Below are 26,133 nucleotides of genomic sequence, written 5' to 3'. Positions count from 1 at the left end.
GAGTTCCACCCCTCTCTCTCTCTCTCTCTCTCTCTCTCTCTCTCTCTCTCTCTCTCTCTCTCTCCCTCTCTCTGTTCGTCTGTCGCAACTGTCTGTATTACCCTATCACTCATCAGACGGGATCCGTTGGCAAAGACGAATCTCTTCGACCTAGTGCAGTAGCTAGGGCCAACTGCAACACATGCAGGCGCAATTACAAATCGGATGTGCTTTTCACCGCTCGTTCTTTCGCGCTGTCTAACTTTCTTCAAACTTTGTTGTCTCTCTCCCATGGACTATAACTTCAAATGCAGACACGCGGAAGACATCAGAGAAACTTTCTGCTTTGATAGCATGAGGCGAATGTCTGCAACAGGTTATGGTGTCGTTCGCCTCTGACCTTTCCAGAATCAGCCTTGGATAGTTTGGAATTAGCAGATGTGAACTTGGAAGTTTGAAACACTTCACAAACAGCTATCTAGGTTGCTGATTTATATAGATGCGTGTGAGCATCCCTTGCATGCCCGTGATACAAAGGTGCACCTTTTCACCTCTCATGCATAGGGCACGTTTGAGTGGATTTTTCTGTGCTACGGATAGTAAACGTTCTCCCACGGGCGTTTATATAGTTGCCCGGCACTTGATCACTAATTAATTGATCAGGACTATTGATTATTGGATACTAGATATATCGACTTCATTCAGGATCATGGAAAATAATAATTTCATGTCGCACTTTGGTCTCCTAAGCTGGGTAAGTGCAAAGTTCTAATTCCATGTTTTGAGAAAACAAGTTATTACATGTACATGTGTACCATAGACTTTGATAATGATATATAAATGTCTACAATGATAAATTCGAAGGCTAGCATTGAAAATACAAAGAGCATAGTTGTATAGGTCGTATATATGATTGAATAAATGACTACAAAGGTCCATGCAGACATCATTAACGTTTAGATGAGGTGAATGTTACGTCTTACAGAAAGAAACTGATCGATTTAGGTCAGGCATTTCGACTCTACATCAACATGGTGAGCAAGCAGGTCATGGTGAGTAAGCGTCTTAGATTGACATTTCTCGTTAGGCAACCGGATGCAGGGAGAAGATATTATGATGTCAAACTATGCCTACTTCCATATAGTCATCATGGCCATTTGGCATATTTAAGTTTCTTGCTACCAAAATAATATTATGACGTATTCGTCATGGGGTGAATCTGGGGTGCGCCCCTGAGTTTTGAACGGCAAGGGAGAAAAGATCACTACACATGTTAAACTTGCAACTGCATATACAATACCTGTTCAGGGGTCATTTCAGCGATCACGTCGTTTTGGAGTTAAATCTACTCCAAAATTATACTCAAAGTAATGGTTCAATGACTCCCTTGAGAGCGAATTTCATTTTTTGTTCGTTTATGTTGATTTTTGATTTTTAGTTATATTTTGATTTTTTAGTGTGCACGGGTTTGCACGCCGAAACGAAGTAATCCCTAAAAAATATTACTCCCTAAATGACCGTGCACTCTTACTTGTAGGCCTGTTTATTAAGTGGATAGATATCTAGTCTAAAGCATGCGAAATGGCACCCACCCCCCCCCCCCGGGTCCGGGGGAATACTTTCATCTTTATCAACTTCTTGATATTTTCAGTCTGTGGTACATATTATTTTGCATATTCTTGGTAGGTCGGGTGAATTAGAAGTATTGAACGAGGCAGGACGAATGAGGAGGAAAAAAGGAAGAAAGCATAACCATCAAAATAGAGTAAGCCTCATTAAGCAAAATTTAAAACAGACTGCACATGAGACAGACATATATATATATATTCACATGATTAAAATGTTATTAAATATGCATCCGGTTGCCTTTATAAGTTATCATCAATAACTGATTTCAGATGTTGGAAGTCACTATTTAGTATGCGGAAATGTCGCACCGTGTTTTTCATTTTATTTTCCTGTCTTTGTTGAAATGTCTACACACCAAAGCAAATTTGACATTATAATTTGATATAATCATGATTACAGCTAGTTTCTTTAAACAAATGTTAGTGAACCTCGGAACACATTTACAATTAATTCTCGTGATTCTGTCATCGTTATAAAGCCCTACAATACGAAGCAATAAAACAGTCTTATTTAAAACTTGTTTAGCAATTGTATGATATGAGTATTTTCCTTTACAATTATGTGGTGGGCACATTTGGTGGCTACAATAATAAAGTATTCTATTAAAAGTTCTGTAGATTATATCATTAAATGTTGTAAATAATTGCATAATTTACTCCAATAAATGCTGTGAGAACGGAGGATACACAGGATTGAACAGGAAAAATTTAAACAAAAGGAGAGAATAACTGATAATTACAAGCAGCATATACGAATGATTATCAGGTGCGGTTCTATATATAGAGTGTTTTTTTTTGTGGGGGGGGGGGGGCGCTGGGGCTTAGAGATTCTTACTTTCAATTCCTATGTGTGTAAGAAATGGGGGGGGGGGGAGGCTTGCAGAATTTATGGGGGGAGGGGGTGGTGAGCTCCCCTGTCCCCTCTATAACCGAGAATGTATGAATAATGAATAAACAACTTATCTTCAAGAACTTTAACATTTTCGGCAAGTCATGCATAAATGCAACGCTTCCACGACCTGTGTAGCTAAAAGATAAATCTTGATAAAGCTGTCTTCTAACATATAGTTTGTCCCACGGGAGAGTTTAATCAGACTAGCCCCTTCTCTATTCGCAACATGGCCCAATAAGATTATATCCAGTTCTTATTTCTGAATAATTGACATCTTTTTCCTTTTTGGCACAAGGTATATATACTACGCAGGGCATTGACACCGTTACCGATGCTGTATGTCATTAAACAAAAATCCTGAAAGAAAGTCTTACAGTTGGAGAAAACACCAATTTTTTGGGAAAATTTAGAAATATTGAAAAAGTAGTAATTAGACAGGGAACAGGAGGGGAGAACAGTATGTTTTGGGTTGAAGCACAACTGAGGATAAAGACTCCATCAACTAAGTCAGCAAATAGTCAGTTGTACTTGGTATTAGTGGAAGAAGGAGGAGATGGAGGAAGAGGAAGAGGAAGAAGAAGAAGAAGAAGAAAGAAGAAGAAGAAGAAGAAGAAGAAGAAGAAGAAGAAAGAAGAAGAAGAAGAAGAAGAAGAAGAAGAAGAAGAAGAAGAAGAAGAAGAAGAAGAAGAAGAAGAAGAAGAAGAAGAAGAAGAAGAAGAAGAAGAAGAAGAAGAAGAAGAAGAAGAAGAAGAAGAAGAAGAAGAAGAAGAAGAAGAAGAAGAAGAAGAAGAAGCGAGGAGAAGGAGGACGAAGAAGCCCATGAGGGTATATATAGGAGGAGGAGAAGATGAAGAAAAGAAGAAAATAAATATAATACTCACAGTGGACAAAGTCGCATTAAGTCAATTATCCTTTACAGTTCCGAGATTGCAATTTATCGGCATAAAAAAAGTGTGAATCTCTATTATTTTAAATCATGTGAGTTTTATTAATTTTTCATATCTCCATTCTTCTATTTTAGAAGAAATCATTCACAAAATATGGCTCTATAATATCGATTAAACTCAAGTCTACCCTGTTTGAGAGTGTTCCGGGCGTTCGCTGGCACTCTTCTTTTTTTTTTTTTTTTTTTTGGGGGGGGGGGGTACAAAACAAGTATATAATAAAATAACTAATAATTAATTAATAAGTATAGAAATAATAATAATTATCTAACGTTTGGGGTAAAAAGTTAATCCCTAACCGATACCCGCCAACAAATTAATTGATCCCTCAGTCAAAAAATAATGCAACCCACGCTTATACTTGTGACCTGAGCCCCCTCAGTTTGGAAATCTGTTAACTATCACGGCGATGGCGTATCCAGACCTTGGCCTCACGAGGGGCAAAATATTTTTAGGCTTTATACGGAAATCCAAGGCAATCATCACATTATAAAAAAGGGGGCGCCTCATGACCCCTTGTCGTATAAGTTGCAACTTGCAAGTATGGCATCACTAGCCAATATACATAGTGTGCGAGGTTCTGTTGCGATCGAGCAGATTATCATTCTTTCTTTTCAACTATGATTATTGTATTTTAGAGTATGTCAATTTTCGTGCATTTTCAAGTCTGACAATAATAATTGACTTACAGTTTTTCTTCTCTGTCACAAATGCCCCATGCGCCTCCTTCAAATACGCTATATTAGTGTCAAATTGAACATAACGAGAACGATCATGATACATTATAAAAATCCTACATGATCAATCTGCAGTAATTACGATCTGTGTTAGTAATTATGCAAACATCATCCTAGTTAAATTGCCCAAGAAGCATAGCAACGATCTTTCCTTGATACGCCCCTACATTAGAGGCCCGGGCACGCCCCTGCATACTCTATATAGGTCAGCAGGTCCGTATTGTAGGCCCCTATAATACCAATAATATAAATGACAGCATCAACATAGGAGAAAGGGAGTGAGAAAGAGAGAGAGAGAGAGAGAGAGAGAGAGGGGGGAAGAGAAAAGGGAGAGAGAGAGAGAGAGAGAGAAGAGAGAGAGAGAGAGAGAAAGAGAGAGAGAGAGAGAGAGAGAGATGATTGGGAGAGGGGTGGATGGAGGGATATCGATAGATAGAGAGGGAAATAAAGAAATGTGAAGGGGAAGGAACATTGGAATGGGATGGTAGAACCCATTCTAGATAACCATAGTACGTGGCGTATCTCGAAATATGTGACTAAAGTGGTGTGTGTGATCCCCCTACTGGGGGTGGGGCGTGAGCGGGATATACATTTTTGAAACACCAATGCTTCCATATCATGCCCGCTTTGCCCTTACCTCTCTGCCATTTCCTCATTATAAAATCTTGTATCGTCCCCAGTCTGACTTTTGTCCGAATTTAACATAACTGTGCAAGGGGCGTCGCGAAGTGAAGGAAGGGGGGGGGGGGGGGTATTCGGAATGTGACTTTAAAATAGTATAGTCTGACATGTTTTGTTTTTACTTCATTCAAATATGTCATCATGACTGTATAATAATTATGTATGTCAATCAAACCTTCATTTTTGGTTCTTTTATATACGGGGGGGGGGGGGTGCTGCATTTTGATTGGAATGGGTAGCCCTTATATTCTAGTAGCCTAATTCCTTGAACTATAACAACAACTTTCATAATTTCGAATAACTAAAATCTTGTGTTACTTGTGTTATCATATAGGAGAAAATAGGGCCTATTATATAGGCCTACATTTCCCGAAGAAACCCCCCGAAACTAATTTACTATATTGGTAAATGATAAGGGGTGGAATCAAGTGGAATTTAATTCTTAAAGGTAAAGACCAGTTATGGTCATGCGATTGCATTGTGAAAGAAACGTTGTGGAATCGATCATAAAAGGTTGATCATCTAGCATCTAGCACCTGCAAGGTTCTGGAATCATCAAAATGATAAGAAATTTGGCCCATTCTTCGTAAAGTTACAAGCACTATACACAGAAAGATGTATATGGGACTACCCTATATCTCTCACAGACCATGAGAGAAACAAATTTACCAAATATATGAATTAGTAGGCAGTTTCCCGGCAAATTTGTTATCATCATGTATTAGTCAAAACATATTCTTTCACATGATTGGTAATGAGAGCTTCCATTTCATTTTTTGAAATTGGGGCGTTTCCAATACTGGTCTTTACCTTTAAATAAAAGTATGTTCGAGGGCCGGTTATTTTGCGTTTCCGTCTAATAGGAAAGAACTGTTTGACTTGAAGTGTTTCTTCCTCCTAAGTTATACTTAAAACTTGAAATTCGTGAGAAGTGGCCTGCACATACCTCGTTTAATTCCTTCTACTATTTCAACGTATAATTTAAAAATGGGAATTTCCCTTTTGCGAGCAGAAAGGTGGATAGACTTCAACTGAAATGAAGATTATGTTATAAATCATGCATATACGTTATTACTGTGTGTGTGTGTGGGGGGGGGGGGGGGAGGGGGGGGGGGGGGTCCTCCAGGATCGCCGTCTACAATATCCATCAGTAGCGAGAGATGTTAGAATTTCATAAAAAGGGCGTGGTCATGTGATGAAATTTCGTTCAAATACAAAGGCTGTAATTCAAGGCTACACAATTAAGTGCATGTACATGTGAAACGCCCGTCGACTGGATGACCTTTTGACCTGTCAATGCAATTTGTGCGGAAACATGGCGGTGGACAGATAGGCATTTACGTCCACCGGTATCATCATACTTCAAGACCTTTTTCTAATTTACTGTTATATAATATTGGTTCCTTCGTCATTCAGAATTCAGCATGTCTCTAAACAGAAATACCGGTTCATTCAAATCGTATTTGAATGAAAGTTTGTACGTAGCAGAAGAGGAGAAAAAGAAACAGAAGGTAAGCACCATTTACATTTGTTGTCACTCCCACTGGCACTGCAAGTAGTGGTACTGGTAGCGCGCGGGCATCCGCGACGATTCTACGGCTCTTTCCTACCCACTAGCTTACCGCATCCCCGGCCGCCCGGACCCATGGTGTCGACTGGCTGGTATTGGATGTTGAGCAGCTGGACTATATATTTGCACGATCTACGTCTGAACTTTGAAGATTGTTATTTTGATATTACTCCTACATGTATGAATATGATGCAGCATTGTCATGATTGTACTGTAGTCTGACTGTAGGTGATGCTGATGAGACATCTGCATATACTTATTCGGCTGGTTGTTTTGTAGGAGCCTGCACCTGACACTAAAGCATATTTATTTTTGTTTTAAAAAAACCCTTTAATTTAAAAAATATTTGTTGGTCTTGTTTTGTTTTTGTTTGTTTGTTTGTTTTTGTATTTTGTTGTGCAATAAATACAATATTTGGTCATGTTTAGAATTAGAGTGTTGTTGGCTATGGCTTTGGTACTGGTCCAAAAAAGCCAATGTTTAGATCTGCATCTGTGGCCTTTAAAATCCTAATCCCCCTTGTCAGAATCAGATTATCACTTGCACAATAGCCATATATATGCGCCTAGGTGATAATATGAAATATGATATTGATATTGCCTAACCTTAGCACCCATACCCCTGCACGAAGAGGGTACTACATGTAGGTAAACAAGCACCCCTTCCCGCACCACACCCGACAAACATTGCATACAGGCTTCAGAGTTTGCTAGTAGACACTTCTTTCTTCTTATACAAAGCACTTTGAAATCAGTCAATAATTTAACCAAAAATATGAGATTTTGATACCGGAGTAATCACGATTTGCTTTCTTTCCACATGTTCCTGATGATAATGAGTTAACGTGCGATTTACATTAAAAAAAACACTGATCTCTTTAATACCAGAGTTCGCAATTTTGGTTCTGCCTAAAATGCAAATACATGTAGTGTACATGAGAAAATATGTTTTCACGTTGACAATTTTATACTTTTTTAATACTTACGATGATAGCGATTAGAGTAAAATTGCGCGCGAACAGGGAGTTCGCTAAATTCAGCGAACTCTGTGCGTGCACCTAAGTAAACTAATCACTTTCATCATCAATATCAATATCATACATGTACATACATAGACTATTTCATATTATCACCATGCCCTTATTATTAGGCTATCCATACATGCATGGAAAACCAAACCTGATAAAGCAGCCATTGTTCCTGGAAACAAACGCCACAGCAATGGCTTAAAAGTGGGTAATTTACACTTATATTCTCATACATTTGTACACCTGTACATACCCCAAATAACCCAGGATAACTTGCCGTCTCTCACCTCGTATGAGTGACTAGATACAGCAGCGACTTTGAACAATATGCTAGGATTGTCAGTGCATGTTCTTGAATGTGTGTGTCAGTGTTAAAGAAGCGAGATCACTGGCTGCCATGAGCATGGGATGATAATTAAAAGCTGAACATTTTTACTTGATCAAGATGATGTAGAGAATTAGAGATGGTATCATATTGACCTGATGTGTTATGATTATCCTACATTAAAAAAGTACTTGAAAAAGTTTGCAGATTATGCTTGCTCGTAAAGAGATGATCACATTGTACACATCATGTCAAGCTTGGTGATTAAGGAGTGTAGTATGGTTGATAAGGTATTGATGATGAGAGCTGTTTTGCTCTTGCAGGACATTTCAGTGATTGATTTTTTTTTGGTAACTTTATAGAGCATGCAATAGTTTTATGACAAAACTGGTCATTAATTTTTTTAAACCAGTTTTAAGAACAAAAAGTTTATGACTTGGCCCTCATTACAACTCTTCTCTTTTTCTTTACTACCATGCAGCCTGCATTACCAAAGCGAACAAGTACTGTTCTGCATCGCATCATCCCGTCTGTATTCAGAATCATAGAAGACTCCAGCAAAGATGGTGATGTAGTAAAGACGGACCCTCCTCGACTGCTTGATGGTAAGACTAACTCATGATAGTGAAACAAAAACATAGACGTCTGCTACACAATATTAATATGTAACAACAGGATATATAAAAAATAATAACTAGTTCTACATGTAAAGGATGGAAAGTATAATAGGACTGACTGGGTAATTCCCTCTGTATCGTTGCCAAACCGTAAAGTCAGGAAATTTGGCATTTAAAGCATTAATTTTTGCCTTTGGTATTAATTCTTTGTTCTTTTTTGGGTGGACAAAAATGACTCTTGCTATGTGCTGCCCTCTTGTTGCTGAGAGGGGAAATCTGTAAACATGTATGATATCTTATGACAGAGTTCCATCAGGATGGTTGTAATTAATGATTTCAAAGTTCTTTTATCACATCCAAAGGGAAAGTGTACCTGTAACAGTATCGATGTCTAGAAAAGACCTACTAGAAATCAGACATCTTCCTTCCTCAGATGAGAATTGGAAAACTTAAGTAAGCAGCCTGTTTATACCAGCTGTCTGACATATAGGGAGCAGTAATCGCCAAAACGACAACCACTGGCGATCAGAAAATTGGCGGCTTACTTCAGTCTGTCGAATAGGAACAGTCACAAAACTGTCTGAAATTAATCTAATAGATTTTTTATGTCAAGGGAGAGTTTTAATAGATGAAAATTGAACAGCATCAAAACATTAGCCAATTGGGATTTGATGAAGATGGTGTAGTGCAATATTTGTGTCTAAACAAATACTCTCCATTCGTTGTTTACCCAGGCAACTTATATTGATTAGCAGTTGTGTTTACATTATTTCAATATTGGCTAAGTTGTAGAATACTGGCTAAGTGTTAGTTTTGACACTCTCACTTGTTCTATACTTATTCACTTTGGAAGGTTTTCCAGTTTCTCAATATGACTGGTAGAAACCAATGGGATTTGATTACATCAGACAGTACACCAACTATATGTGTTTAAATATAATTTGTGAGGCAGATGTGGTGATATACATTTAATGAAGAAGTACAAACTGTGCGCCATTTTGGATGAGCAGACAATGGAACACCTTCTAATCTGGAATTGTTCAACCCGAATGCTAGATTCTACATTGTATGTCTTATAGTGGACAGATCCTATGGAGTAGTTTAAGAACTTTAAGAAAAAGAATAAAAATCAGATTTAATTTGAGATATTGTATGCAGTGTATCCACCCCCTTTTTTTTAATTACGACATCCCACACATGTGTATGGTTTTTTATGCAACTTTTTGTTAAACCTACTTTCCTTACCGATTGTAAACCTACTTGTACATTTTAGATAAAGGTTCAAATTTCAAACTTGATATAAACTAAATGTACCGGTACATACATTTACCAATTTGTACCTGCTATAATCATCATCCGAATGTTTACGTTTACAGCTGTGGTTTGCTGTTTATAAAATCAAGGTGACTGGTTATGATTGACATTTGATGTGTTGGGTTGTTGCCTGTCCCAGCATGCCCTTGTCATGATTTCACATGGGAACTTGGCACTCTCTGTGTGGATGGGCGGGGCTGTGGCCTTTAGTTGAAATGTGGGCATCTAGAATGCATCACTCAGCCAGGAGATGCAATGATATATGTATGCAAACACAAACTCATTTGCAAAATATGTTAAATGACTTTGACATGTTTTGACATTGTCTTGGAATAATGTTATGATTTACAATTAAATTTCTATAGTAATATTACTTTTTGTTGTAAACAAGCCTTAGATGGGAAATTTCATTGATATCATCACATTAGGAAATGTTTAGAGCTTTTGAATATGTTGTAAACAATGTACATACTGTATGTATAGTTGGTAGCCGTCTACATTCATGTACATTTCATGTACCGGTATGTAAATATACATTGTACATAATGTAAATGAAGTGGAGCTACAGTGTGTATCACCCCATGAATTGAAGAGAACATCTGAACAGATAAACTTTTATTTTAGCGTTCAATTAAAGAGAAGGTTGAGTACTTGGGAGAGGTGAAACATAATTTGTGAGCGTTTTCATTGGTTATTTTGCAAGTGTGGAAGAACAACAGAGAAAAAATGTTCCCTGGAAAGCATGGCTCTTCAAATGCCTTCATATTATTTCATATTCTAAATATGACATGTAACAGCTTATAGGGATAGTTCATTTCTGTTGCAGAGGGCGCTACACAAAACAATTTTTTTTGTGAGATAATGAAAAACTGGGTGTCAAATTTGAAAGAACATACAATTTAAATGACAAAATCATCTTTGTTTGATCAAAATCGGTTCAGAGACGGCTGAAATATCCATAAATATAACAATTTCTAATACTTGTATACCACCACAAATATTACATAATTGGGTCAGCCATTGAATGCTGTTGAAAAGACAAAATAGCGCCTTTTACGTTGTATTTCGGGCAATGGCGATGTTGGCTTTTTTGTTGGCTTTTTTGTGTTGGTTATATTACGCACAATCAGGTGGCCCATGTATTGTTATTATTAATTTATTAATTAATTAACGGTCACCGTATTTTTGTTAAAGTAGAGCTGAATTGGTATGATCGTATTGGCTAAATTTCACACATTTTGGGGTCCAAAATTACTTTCTTAGCAATTTTAGGTCCTAAAAGGGCACTAGAAATGTCATACCGGTAGATAAGAATAAGAGCAATAACCATGCATTTGCGATATGAAAACAGAACTCAACTTTCCCTTTAAAATGAGGACCTCATTTTTATGTCACATGTTTATGTACTGTACATGTACAGTGCTTGTCAGGCCAAATAAAAAAAAAAAACATGTTTTGCGTCCTGCCTTTTTGAAAAATAGGAAGGAGGAGGCCCTTTTTTTTCTTCTTTGTTTTCTTCAAAATGGCCGCTCAAAATGGCCGCTCAAAATGGCCGCTTGGTACATTTTCCCTGACAGTCGGGCTATTTTTCAAAATGGCCACCAGCATTTTTTTTTTTAAAATCAGAAATACCGGTAGATCATTTTAGCAGTGTTTTTCATGTTTTTTTTTTCAAAAAAAAAAAAAAATTATTACAAAAAAAGAAAGAAAAAAAGGAGGCAGCCCCCAAAAAAGGAAGTGGGCGGGGATGCTAAAAATGAATATTTTTTACTTGGCCTTACTTTACCAAGACTGGGCCAAATTTCTTATCATTTTGATGATTCCAGTCCCTTACAGTACACACCAATACAATATGCTACATGATCAACTTTTTCTGACCGAACCACACCCGTTTCTTTCACAATGCAATCACATGACTAGAACTCAACTTCATCTTTAAGGAAGAAGGGGAAAAAAATATAATGAATTTACTAGCAGACAGTTCCTTCTAACCTCTCAAGGATCAAATAATCAGTACTTCAGTGTGTCAGGTTTTTTTGTCGCTCTCCTTGATCTGTTATTACATAGTCATCAATAATGATACACATGAATTGTGGTTCGATAGTTGCTCCTTCAACATTTGTCAAAGGTGAGATTTAGGTTTAAGGTTGTGATTTGGTTTTAGTGATGTTTAGTTTACATGTAGATATACTAGATGGTACATGTATGGTGCTCGGTACAGGCTTTATGTTAGGAATACGTTGAGTGTACAGTGTACATAGGAAATTGGACACAGAGCAGTTGTCGCTTTATGTACACATGTAGCAAGTGTTGTAGAACTAAATGCATTGCAGATATCTTCTCCAAATTCCACGTACATGACTCCGGATATATAGTGATCTAGTCTTCTCTTCATTTGCTCCATGCCTCTGGAACTCCTTCCCTCCTGTTCGTTGCAACACCGACAAGCTAGAAAGTTTCAAAGCAGGCATCAAAACCCATCTTGTAGAGCAAGTAGTCCATTTAACTATTGGAGGAGCGGGCAACTTTGAATGTTTTAAACAGAGAAATAGCGCCATAAGTGTGATGGATCATCATCATCATCATCATACATGTACAGTATATGGGGAAGATGCATGCTCACCATCCTCTCTTTGCATCGACTCTCAAAAAAAATTGCTTGATAATTACACTCTGAAACCAATTACATGTACCTACCATCCTGAAGATAGCTCCATCTGTTGACCAGTTTAAGAAACTCCTGAAATCTTTTATTCCTATGAAATGTGGACTTTTTATTATTTATATTGACTAAAGTGTTCTTTTAAAGTGATCTACTATTGTTTGAGTGGCAGACCTATGAGGATGATGAGGATGTAAAGTATGCAATGCATCATTTGCCCAAACATGTATATTGTACTGTACATTATTCTGTACATTTATATAATATTGACTGGCCTTGAGGGGTATATCAGAAATATTGACCAAGCTCAGATCATATTGCCCCGAGTCGAAAGACGAGGGCAATATGGTCTTAGCGCGGTCAATATTTCTGATATCCCCCGAAAGTAAAGCCAGTCAATATTTTTATTGTTATCCAAATCAGACATCTAGAGCAAATACAGACATCCACCATGACAATCTCAAGAACTGAACAAACTTTGTCAAACCAACACTGTGCATCCAGTGCTTGACAAAATTTTCGATACACTACAAACAGTGTGTATTTGGTGTGATTATTACGTCACAATAGAGTGCGCGCAAAGAGCGCAGGTTCTCGTACGCATAATATTAATAGATGCGCAATGAAAATGCGAGACCGTGGAAAATACCAAGGTATATTTTCACTCGTCTCTACACGCAAAGTCAATACGCGCAGGGAGACCAAGGAAAATACAAAGAATATACCCCTCCGTTCCCACTGCTAGTGAAAACTAGGGCAATACGGTTTTGTAAATGACCAGCTCAGATGTCTGATACGGGTAATAATGTATTATAGATCATATGATCCCTCTCAGGAGTCAGGATATGATTTATTTTTAGGCTAAATTGATCACATACTGTTCTTTAAATTGGCAACAAAGACATTTTTATTTTACTGAGCACACCGTAGCTGAAATAAAATACTATGTGCGAGGGTGTTGTCGAAAAGATGAAAAAATTGCCAAATATTGATTAAAAAAACTAAGATTTTGAATCTCTCAATGTTTATTTTCCTTTTTTAAATTCATACCGTCAAATGCAATATAGTGATGAAACAAAAATGGATGCAGTGCATGCAGATACCTAACGGTATGCCCTTTCTACTCAGGCATCTGGCTTATTGTTTACAGGCTTTCATTCTCTGAATCAAAAGTTATTGAGCCAAACCACAAAATTTTGAATGATTGTTGCGGAAAGGGTTTAGGACTCTTTGTACCAGCAAGGGGAAGGAGGTACATGTGAATGAAATACCCTACGGGTCGGATCCGTATAGGTTGGATCTGGTCATTAGGCCTGTCCTTATCGGCTAGAGTTTGCCAAATAACCCATTATTTTCAGACTCTGGATATTATCCCGAAGCTCGAAATTGCGTCTTCACCAGACTGATACGCTCATAACAAACTAGCTCAGAAGGCCGCAAATTAGCCTGCTATTTCCTAAATAGTGGGATATTTTGGAAATGAGACCAAGATTTCTTGGGATATTTTCTCAACCAAATATCCCGCTAATTGCGACTGCGGGCTGATGAAGACTAATCTTCGATCGGGAATTCGGGATAGTTAAAATGGCGGATTGATTGGCAAACTTGAGCTGATGAAAACAGACCTATAGAGGCAATAGAGCATTAGAGCATGAGACAAGATAGTTGATGTTGTTTTCTTCTTCCCATAATTTGACTAGACCCTGGACCTGTGCCACTGACTGGAGGAAAGAAACGTTCCTGTCTAAATGTCATGAACTTAACCTCAGAGTCTGGTTAACATCTTGAGATAATGGTGAAAGATACATTGTAAACAACATTTAGGCCTCGTTCACATACCTTTAAACTGCAGCAGCAGCAGCAGCAGCAGGAAAGAAATTAATAATAGCATTTCGCGCACCCATGTTTATTAGGTGAATGGTACAGAATACATTTAGTGTTAACGAGCCCTGCTTAATCAATTATGGCTTTATTTCATTTTCAAGCTGTCATTAATGACAATGGTGATTGGTGATTGATCTAGACTTAAGTAGAGCTGTTACATTTAAGTGCTTTGTAATTTATTTTACATGTTGTGTACATGTATACATATCACTACTTTTCCCCTGCATATCATTTTAATTCAAACAGAAAATGTGTACCCCATCATCTAAAAACGCAACGACAGGTAACACACACGTATGGTCGGTGTTAAAGCAAATGCCCTAGTAACATGTACTGTTCAATGCTGTACCAAACATGTATGGTTATTTTTAGATGGCAAATACAATCCCAATTTACAGTTTTACCAGGGTGGATCTTCTTCGATTTGTATCATCTACATGTACTAAACAAATTACATTGAAGTGTCTTTGTGTTTATAGCAGAGATTTGCAGGCAATATACAAACAGTGCCTCGATCTTTGGAATGTCGTAACAGTTTTAATAACCAAAGAGCAGAGATCCAAAGACAAATACACTGTCCCTATAGGCTGTCAACTGGTGATGGAAGAATTGATTACCAATCTTTATTTGTTGAAGTGGAATGTAATGTACTCCACACATCAATCTCCTCATGTAAAGACTACAGTATAGGAATATAGGCCTGCATGTGCATGTACACATGTACATATTGAGTCATTGAGTTGTATATATACTCATCAAACCTAAAAATATATAAATCACAATTATCACATGTTAATAACTTTTATGAACAAGATGTACGTACATGTAGAAGGCTTTGGATTATTGCATTTTGTATGAAAACCATGCACCGGTGTAAACAAAAATAAAAATGTGTTCTTGGGAGCTGTTTAATATAGGATTTAATGTTGTTATGTAAGTGTGATATTTCTCACAGTGATATATTCATTTATTTGTTTGTTATATTACGAGACTACCAGAGCTCTTTTACCAGTTAGTGTGTTGTTGTAGCTTGAAGGTAAACTGATGCCAAGAATGTGCACATTTTATATTCATCAGTGTAGTAGTATACAGTTTAATACAGACAAGACTAGTCCAACTGAAGTCCATACAAGTAACTATCACTACGGTGATCAAAGGGAAAGGATTATTAATGCTTTCCTGCCCCTCTGTTAGTCACTGTATGATCAGGGACTGAACTTTTCCCAATGTATCTATCCTGTATGTACATGTACTTGGATACAATATTATCGATAAATATAATCGTCGCAGAGTTTTGTTCATTTTCTACAAATAAACAATTTTCACCTGCTAATAGGAACTTATACTTGTATTCTCCAAATATTCATAGATTAATTCAAGCAAAGTGTTCACACTTTCAACATCACTTCTACTACAGTAAGTACGAGTACAATGTACAGTGTACATGTAGATCTATAACAAAGAATAGTTTTACAGATTTTTTGTAATGATTTTTGGTCTATTTTTGGCTCCAAAGATATGATTTAAAGACTACCGGTACTCTGTTGCATCCTGGTCTATTTTAGACTGCCAAGATTTAATCTCGAAATACATGTGCACTAAACAATTTTTTTTTTAATGGAGCTGAAAGTGAGGTCTCAAAGTCAAAATTATGTTCAGGATGAATCAAATTTCCAGACAGGTCTACATAGGAAGCCGACCATGGTTGTTGGTAACTATATATTGTCTGTTTGGAGCCAGAAGGCCATTATTAAACTCATATACTTTGATTCAAATGATTCAAAGGATTTTATTTTTTATGAAAAACATAATACAAGAATAATTAAATTACAACAAATATGCAATGAAACAATAAATATAATGGAAATAGCACGAGAAAAGAGGAACTAATTTGAAGCAGAGCTTGATGAAGTGTTACATGTAGTTCCTCAGATGCTGTTTTACAATAAAACATGAAGTATGCTTGGAAATGCTTAGACAAACATGTAGCTAAGAAATTCCAAATTGGGGGGGGGGGGGGGGATTTAAAAAAAAAAAAAAAAACAAATAGAGGAAAATAATAAAAGACAAAAAGAAAGAAGGATACAAAAAAGGGAAAATGAATGATTGCAAAAGCTCTAGAAAAGGGAAAGTAGATCAGTAGAATGAGGGAGAAAGAGATTGAGGAAGAAATTGAGTCGAAAGTCAAACAAACCGAGATTTGATCATGTATATGTGTTTAAAAGTTTAATCTTTAACTTTTTTTTAAATGTGTATAGACAGGTACTTTAACAACAAGTTAATGCCCTTCTGGGTTTGTACAGAGTACCACTCTGTGATCGCTCAGGGCCCTGTAACAGGCAGATCACATGCAAATCTGTCAGTTTTGGGGAAACGATTGGAATGAAAATAATGCACCTGTATTCTGCTCTAACTTCCTAAAAGTTTGTCAAAACAGGAAGATATAGATCTGGATTTTGACCAACAAAATGTGTGTAATACTTGTGTAGCCTAAACCACAAAAGTATACCACCAGTGTTGTTGCCATATTTTTGTATTCAGAGGATATGCTCATTAAAAAAAACCTCAAGGTAAAGCTCTTTGTTAATATAGTAAAATAACTTTTAATTTAGTGTGCAAGAATGCGCCATAAGGTTTTTGTTTTTACAGTGAAAGTAACCCAGTGTAACAACTAAACTTTTGTTGCTGTTGTTTCTGCCATTTGATTACGGAATGTTCGTGAGGAATAATATTTTTCATGTTTGATTTTTCTCTTATGTGTATGATTGTTTTTTTAATTCAGCTGGTGTCGATTTTGTAATTCTTGTGATTTTACTAGGGAAAGCCCAACTGAAACCTATGATGGGAAAAGAGTTTCACTGGCACAGGAACTTTTGGAGTGTTCAGGAAGTAGTTGTACTAAACAGGAATGCTGATTCAAGGAAGCTCATAGACCAGAGCTCCGGTGTCCTATCAATACAAACTTACAATGTGCCTGTCCTATAGGCTATAGTCTAGCATATACAGTACACTCTTTTATTTTCAGTTCACAAGCCTCTATAGACTTGTTCCTGTATGACACAGTTACTGTACATGCTGCATTTTTTCCCAATATGTAAATGATAAACAAAAAATAGTCCAGTATTTTCTTTGGCGACAATTGTTCCAGCCTCCTTGCTTTATTTTGTGTGAAGTTTCTAGTCTTAAGGATTGGGTTATAATCGATATAGTATGACACCTTAGTTTTATGTTTAGGGTTAGGTATACATGTAGTGTCGGCCTGTTGGGTTAAAAGGGGTAAGGTATTTATATAAAAGCGGAATATTATTATTATATTAATACATTCAGTTCTGTATAATATTAATTACCTTAGATGCATCCTTAGAAGGTAAAGATGGATGTAATTCCATGTTGGGTCTAACTTGCTGTGATATGTGGTGTACTCTTTTGCCATGCTTCATGAACTGGAAATTGTATTATTTTATGAAACAAGAATCAAAGGTAATGGTTGAGTAGTTTTTATGGGTTTATTGGACTACGGTCCCTGCAGTGCTATTGTATTTGCGGAATCAATGTACCTTACATATACAGTGTACTGAGATCAATCCCCCAAATTCATGGGCTGTTGAATGGTGACAAGGGTATGTAATAATCTTTAAATTTCTTCTCTAGCTACATGTACCGGTAGTTGAACAGTACATAATAATATCTTGATTCTAGAGTTTTTTGTTTTGTTATTTACTACCATTCTAATTAATAAATAATTTTTTTTACAATGTACCTTACTCGGGGGCCCAACACTGAAAGATTCCAGATACCGGTACACATGACCCCCCCCCCCCTCCCCCGTATCTCAAACTTTAAACAGGGGTCAGGGCCTCGGGGGCCCAATGCCTGTGGACCTTAAAATCTTGATGAGGGACTCCCCCCCCCCCTGAAAGTGTGGAGCTCTGCTTTCTGGCATGCCCATTATTTTCTCAAAAACTTTCTTGATGGCACATAACACATTATGATATACTGTCCCTATGCACTTCCAAGGAGCTTTGGAAATTATTACCCTAGCTTTAGCTCTGGCAGCCGTTATCAGCCACAGTGCGTTTCAAGGAATAATCCTACCAGATACCCTTTTACCTCACCTGGGTGGAGTGTGGCAAATGTAGATTATTGTCTTGCCAAAGGACGTTAGTTTTGTGGGAGGGATTCGAACACCGTACCTTGTGGTTCACAGTCCGAAGATTTATATCCTTTGGACCACAACACCTCCACTGTTTTCTGTGACATTTTGTGAGACAATTGATCATACTTTAATCAGATGCTAAATATTTATGATGGACATAATTATATACACTGTAGACCTATATAAATTAGAGCTGCTGCCTTCCTGTATACTTCTATGGTCTTCGGATATATTCTTCCTACACATTTCTATGTATGGTATTACAGCCTCTTCTACTTCTCACGATTGTGGAACTTGATTGGTTTCATTCTATTAATATGACAGCTGCGCAGGAGATGAGCCGGGTTATATTTGCCAGTGTAGAAGAACAGGAAGAGTGCACATATTTATACAGCTATATAGCTGATTGATGTTAGTATTGTAATTGATGATAATTAGTGCATGTTGTAATCATATGTGAAATGTCATTGATTGAATTTAAGTTTGTTTTATGTGTTCTTTCTCATTGATTGATTGATTTATTCCTATGTTATTAATTATATTTTACAGGGGTTAATAGACTTGTGGCTTTTCAGGTTGACATTCTACTGAAAATGTGGGTCCATCTTTAAGATTAATTCTTCTTCAGGAAACTATAAAACCCAACTTTATATGATGTGGTTTCCTGTATATTGTAAGGTGACATTTGTAGTTGGTATTATTTTTCAATCTAATTTCATAGGAATGAAAACAAGGAAGATGATGATTTTTCTGGCATGATACATGGCGCTTCGGTTTGACATTTCTACTATTTCAGTATTTTGCGCTCGTTTCTTGGCACTTCTTGTGAAATAATGTTATTCTAGCAACCTACACATGTTTATAGTTGACAAAATTGCACACATACAATAATACCTTTCTGTAAAATGATTGTGCTGCCCTCTGTGATGTACACTGCTATGGCTTACGTATTTGTCTGAGAGAAGTACAGGACATGCACTATTTTCTCTGTTGAAATGTACAATCTTTGTTTACTAAATGGCAATTTTTCAGTAGTTCATGAATTTTTATAAAATGTAGGGGCTAAATTCTTGATGCCAAATTCCTACATGTATAAGAATTTATATGCCCACTGTATTGGGCTCATGTATTGTACCGGTATATGGAACGTTAATTACAGATAAATCAGTGTGTTAATTTTTAATGCATACATGAACATGTACCAGTACTAACATTCAAGTATGGTGAGTTTTATGTACATACAGGTGGCAATTGTTGACTCAAAGCCTGCATGAGTGGGAGAATCATGGTTCTGAAAGAAAAATTAGTATAAACAAGAGATTCAATAATAGTGTGCAATTTGATGATCAACAGTTATTCAAAATAATATGCCACATGTTCATAGACATGTAAGGTTGGTTTCCAGTTTTTCATTGTTTTATACCTTTAGGAATTTCACTATTGTTATTTTACCATGGCTCATTGATTTTCATTTACAAGTTTATTGACCTTTTACAGTCTATTTTCTTGCAATACAGCCATGACTGATAAAGTCTATAGCACACTCTTGTGGCAGAAATCTGCACATGTTATTTCATAAATGGGTTCCTCACTGAACGGTTCAGCAGTAACAAGAAAAAACAACGTACACTTTAAATTATAGTTATACAACCAATACATCCAGTACTATTAAACAGTCTAGTGCCCTCTAGTAACAAAAGCATGCACAGTAAGCAATCATCTGTCACCAAACTGTTTAGCAGCTGTTGAGACAAGATTTGCAACTCTCACTCTCGCACAGTCTCCGTAGAGGAAACCAAACCATTCTGTTTTGAGTCCTGGCGGGGGACAGTCCTTCCCCTTCTTGGCTGTGACTACTCAAAAGCAACTTGTTGACTCTCCACAGTTGCAAGTTCTCTCGAGGATTTTATTGGAATATTTAACCATCATGTATGGCACTGCATTCTCGTACTCGGGTGATCTTACCCTATATCATGGTAAGAAAACAATGACTTCTGTGAAATTTATTTGAAAAAAAGTTAAAAAGTTATTTTGAATTTGAAAGATAATATATTGTGGTATATTTCCCATTAATACTACTCCTGGTTAGATACAAAGTGTTTGTCATTAATAAGGGTCAGGATGTGATTAAATGAAGGAGAAAAAGAGAATAAGAAATCATGATTTATTCAAATACTTCATTCTCATGATCTTCTTGTGAAAGTGATATTGTTATGATTTTGAAATTACTGTAAAACAAGGGTGGCCTCATATTTCCTGGAATATTTCAATGTAAAACAAAACCTTTGTCTTTTCTGTCTTGGTTTCAGGTTTTGAACATATTAAAGAAAGATATTTTTTTCTATTCAGGATCTGTTGAGGTTTGATGGAAAAGGAAAAGGAAAGTGAAGTGAAGTGTGTTTTATGGCAATATTTCCTCATCATGTACAGTAAGAAAATGTACATTGTACATGTGCATGTAGTTTATATTCTCTTAGGCGATATTTCTCTCTATAACTTGATATCTTGAGGTTGTAATTTGAAAAATGTTCGCGTTTGAACTTGTCACTTATGAAAATCTCATCTTACAGATAAGTTTTTTTTTTATAGACATTCTTGCTATCTGGCCCTGCGTTGAAAAATCTTTTCCCTCATTTTAAACTTGAAATCTTGAGGTTGTAATTTGAAAAATGTTCGATTTTGAACTTGTCACTTATGAAAATCTCATCTCAACATAAATATATAGCCCATTCCCTCTCATGCTACAAAAGTACTTTATTCTCTTCCTAAGGTGATGTTATTCTTTATCCTCATAAGAAATATATTGTTGTGGTAAGATATTATTACCTAAGGAGTTTCAGGATATGATTTTGAAAATAATGAATTGTAATTAGATAAGGGAAGCATCGTTTGGAAATCTCTGGTATATTTCCTATCTTCCTATACTGTACATCCTTTCCCCTGTATTTTCTTGTGTTTTTCAATCATGTCCGGGTCAAGTAATGATTTTTTCAGATATTCCAAAAAGATCGAGCTTGTGATTTTGAAGTTTTAATGTGAACTTTTTAAAAACGTATTCACACAATCAGAAAACAGCTACCTTGAGGTGATACGTGTACAGGTATGTCTAAAAATGTTGACTAATACTGCTATGTCATCAATGTCAGTGGTTGTCATCTTGACGTGAAGGGACAAACTGGTTTAAATTTAGAAAAAGCTGATCGTTGATGATGTGCTATTAAATGTAAAATGTACTACTGCAATTAATACAGTGTAGATGGGAAGTCTTCATAAAATATAGCATGTGGTTTACTCTGTGTATAATATGCCTACAGTTTGGTATGTACAGTACATCATTGTGCAGTTGTTAATGTTCCAGTGAAGTTTGATATCACTTTTTTGTTTGATCAATTGGTTTTTAGACATTTTTACTATCTAACTCTGCCTAAAATAAAAATTTAAAAAAATCATTTTGCCAAATGTTACACTTGAAAGCTTTATACAGCAGGTTGTAATTTAGAAAATTTTGCAAAATTTTGAAAATTTGAAAATTATTATGGAATGTTCAACTTTTACTGATATAACCCAATTTCTATCATGTTTGTATGGTACTTAATTTTTTTTTACTCGGAGATCATGTTCTTTATCCTGATAAGAAAAAATGTTGCTGTAAAATTTGAGGCGGTAGTCTAAAAAAATGGACTAATACTGCTATGTCATCAATGTCAGTGGCTGTCGCCTTGATGTGAAGGCACCAAACGGTTTAAATTTAGAAAAAGCTGATCGTTGATGATGAGCTAATGTGACAGTAACACTATTCCCCAATGTACTACTGCAGTTTAATAATAGATGAGAAGTCTACATGTTTACAGCATATGGTTGACTGTGCGTAAAATATGTTGGCCTACAAACAGTTGAGTTTGATACCAGTTTTGTGTTTGTTCAATTGGTGAATCGTAGTAAACAATTAAAGAATGGTAGTTGAATCTAATATTTTTTTGTTTTTCTTTGGAGGGGGGGGGGGGGCAAAACAAAGTAAAACAATTTGAAAGAACCCCTCCCCACACAGTTTACATGAATGAGTTGGGATTATTCTGTAATTTAATTAGCTGCTCACTCTAAAAAAAGGGTTTGGTATGCTATACCCAATCATAAAAAGCTTACCGTTACCCAATATTGTGTAAATTTATCCTAGCAAATATTTTTTTTTATCCTGCCAGTAAATCATTCCACGTTCAATTCTTACTTCATTTCTAATCTCCCAAAATAATGCTTTTTTTTCCTCAGATGTCTTTTCTTTTTTCAAGTGTATAAAACTTCAATATCATCAGGGTGTATTATTTGTATTTTTGCTTGTTCACATGTAGATCCACAAGTACATTCACAAAGCAAATATTTTCAATCGCTAATTAATGAATTACCAGTGAAGTGGCTCTTCTATACCTTGAGTTTGAAAGCATTCTGTATTGATAGATGGTGGGCTTAAACTCTTCATATCCTGTTTTACGTTATTTATATGAAGGTCATTGTCATATCACCAGTTTTCATTGCATTTTTGTGTGCCTTGAAGCAGTGTTTTTATGCTTCATTAATCAATAAATATGTTGTTTATGACGTTACTTATTTTTACAGTTCATGAGGCATTTTAATTCACAAAACCATGAACATGTTTTGTACAGAAGGTTAATGAGTACTCGTTTATAGTTTTGAAATATATATTTATGCCATATATTACCAAAGTAAACTTTAGATTTAAGTGTAAAATAGCTTCTCCTCCATTGGCATGTAGACAATCATGTAGATCATATTTATTTTGATTAAGTAGAATGAGTGTGAATAAAAAGTTAAAAGACAAAGAGTTGGTACATGATGTGCCATGTTGGATGTTCTTGTAGTTAAAATTAAAAAATTAAGATAGTATTCTATAGAATGATAACTAATATTTTGGAATGTTGAAAATATGAAATTTTACCACAATTACATATTATTTAAGAAATTATAGCTACCGGTAAATATAGATTTGGTAAATTCAAAATATGGCTTTTTTTAACATTTATAAGTAGAAAATAAAGTTTCAAAGAGATGTTAACAAGAATATTTCCTTTTATAGGGGTGCATTGATAAAAACAAAAGAAGGTCATCAAATTCAGTATGATTTACAAACTTAATATTCACAGCAGAATTTTAAAGAAAATCATCTTTTTTAATAATCTTTCCAGGTGAGGTGATCATCTGTCAAACGCCGAACGTGCTCAAGTTTGACTCCTACAATGGGTCGAACCGTGGAATATCTGGAACTCTCTTCTGTACCAACTTCAAGATCAGCTTCGTCACAGCCAACAGACCAACGCAACATGTGGTTAGTACATGGGTCATTTTAATCCTCCATTAGCCCTCAAGGACCGACCCGTTTTATAGGAGATCACTGACGACCGCACTATCTTTTATGATGCAAATTGGCAACGCAGCTCTGATGATAGGCTTCCTGCCAATAATGGTCATTTTCGTAACTCCCTGAAAAGACTATTTTAGTATTGTATTTCCTCTTTTCCGAATGCAGACAACTTTTTCAAGGTGGTCAAATTGTGCAATTCTAAGGCCTGCTTGAGCATTGGCTGGCATAGCTATGTATATACACAGACATGTACATTAAAGTGAACATATAGTCCTTATCCCTACAACATATTCAGAGGTATGTTCAATACACACCTGTAGTGTACAAATACCAACACAGAACCTCATCCCCCTGACAAAAGTTTGTCATGAGGGCATTTTACGAAATCTATGACATGAATTTATGAAGGAAGATCAAATTTAACTATGGTTATACAGAGACAACTTGCGGCGCAATCTGAACTTGACCAAAGGCCAGGTCTTGTGGAATGGTTTAATCCTCGACACTGAACTAAAATAAACATAGTGTACATATATTACCAGTTCATTGGACACAAGGCCATGTGCATACTGAAGGTTAAAAGGTAGAAGAAAGACCTCCTTCGTAAATTCTAGCCTAAATGTATGATACCAAGTATGTTAAATCTATTGACCATGTTCTCATCTAGTTCCAAGGATAGTTGTGGACCATTGACCATAGCTTTGGTTGGTTTGTGGTGATAAATGGACAGTGAAGATCATCTTTGGTTTGTGGTTATATGGACAGGGTGGTTCATTCTAGCCATAACATCCTTCCTTATGAGACAGGTGCAGGAAGTATTGGATGGATAAGGGATTCCAGCTCCCCCCCCCCCCCCGTCGTACAAAGAGTTGATATCAATTGCAACTTATTTGCGATTGATATCAATAGAAACTGTATGTACATAAGAGATAGGAGTCTGCAAACTTGCAACTCTTTGTAAGACGGGGCCTAGGGTGGGGATATCACAACAAGATTGGTCGAAGACTGTCCCTAGTTCATGTTCATATGTAGGTTTTCTTGCTATGTTCACATGGCACCATTGTAGCATTAAAGTACTGGGAGAATAAGGAGCTCCAGGCCAAGGACGTCGAAAGCCAGATTGGTCCATGACTGTGGTGTATGTCCCTGTAGCTATGCTCACATATTCCTCAGTTTCATGTTCATACAAACACATACATGTACATGTATGTCCCTCTAGATATGTTCACATGGCACCAAAATCGTTTAAAAGTATTGAGAGGATATTAAAGAGGACTCCAAGCTAAGGATATCACAGCGAGATTGTGCTTTGACGCAATTGTAATTTGGTCAAAGCACGATACTTCAATTGAGAATCATCTGTTGGACATAGTTTTGCTCTAACCATGAGATCATGTGTGGTTTTAAAACTTTGAGTAAAGTTAAATTCTCCAAACCAAAAGTGCTTCTGTCATAACTGCTTACTAAATTCTTACATATTTTACAAGATTTAAGGTAGTTCAAACAATGAAGAACCCCGGTTCTTCATGTAAACTACATGAAGAGTCGTCTCATTGTCAATCAGTAAGCTGTATTTTATTTTTCTTGGAAGCCTCAGACAAATCATGTCAGTTGTCTGCAATGACCATGTCTGAGAAGCCTAGACAGGAAGTTACATGACAGCCGTTGGATTAATTAAATTAATGATGAAACCGTTTGAGTTTTCTAGGTCAGCCAGTATCAATGTTATCGTTTACCAATTCAAATGGATTTCCATAATAATAACTAATTGTTTCATGAAACGCCTTCCTGGTTTTCAAGGTTTTCAAGAGTTGATGATATGCTTGATGTGTGTGTTTGTTGGGGGGGGGGGGGGGTGGTATAGGCAGCTTATGATTCTTATAAAGATTTTGAAGGGTTTATGATTATTTACTTGATATATTTTTTTTTCTTTGGGGGGGGGGATGGACAGAACTTTGGTCAGTATATGGTCAAATCAATATTAGAAGAATATATCAGGCAAATATTTATCTTTAGTACTGAAAATGAGATGTCATCCTACTACCTCAAACTGAACCCCTATTCAACTTCAATTTGAGTACTGAAAAAAGTGCCAAGTTTCTAGAAAAACTATTTTCAATACCCCCAAGGCAAATAAACAGCAGTTCACATGATGTTGTGACTTTACAAATCTTTAAAAAAAAAAAAAAAATTCTCAAAGTAAGGCAGTTTTGTCATAATCACTTGAGAATACCGTTATAGAACGACTGAGAGTAACCTTATTAAACACACGGGTCAAAATGAATTTTGCAGATGTGCCTGTTACTGGTTGGTGATGAAATACAAATAACCTACCGGTACTAC

The 26,133-nt window shown here is 36.3% G+C and overlaps 1 protein-coding gene across 3 annotated transcripts in view; it reads left to right on the top strand.

Annotated features, from left to right (window-relative positions):
- Positions 1 to 220: 220 nt before the first annotated feature.
- The window catches only part of LOC115920551 (myotubularin-related protein 12-like), a 40,051-nt gene continuing 14,138 nt past the window's right edge, over positions 221 to 26,133 (top strand). Inside the window, exons 1-3 of one of the 3 annotated variants that reach the window (XM_030976454.1) lie at positions 221 to 733; positions 8,265 to 8,388; positions 23,615 to 23,754. In XM_030976454.1, coding sequence (XP_030832314.1) covers positions 689 to 733; positions 8,265 to 8,388; positions 23,615 to 23,754 — 309 coding nt within the window. In that variant the 5' untranslated portion in view covers positions 221 to 688. Of the gene's footprint in view, positions 734 to 6,159; positions 6,373 to 8,264; positions 8,389 to 20,283; positions 20,393 to 23,614; positions 23,755 to 26,133 lie in introns of those variants that run through there. The other 2 variants (XM_030976453.1, XM_030976455.1) reach the window with 2 other exon arrangements.

The sequence above is a fragment of the Strongylocentrotus purpuratus genome, unplaced genomic scaffold (assembly GCF_000002235.5).
Source record: "Strongylocentrotus purpuratus isolate Spur 01 unplaced genomic scaffold, Spur_5.0 spur5_scaffold_9, whole genome shotgun sequence".
Taxonomy (NCBI): Eukaryota; Metazoa; Echinodermata; class Echinoidea; order Camarodonta; family Strongylocentrotidae; genus Strongylocentrotus; species Strongylocentrotus purpuratus.
This window is presented reverse-complemented; position numbering and strand designations above follow the sequence as displayed.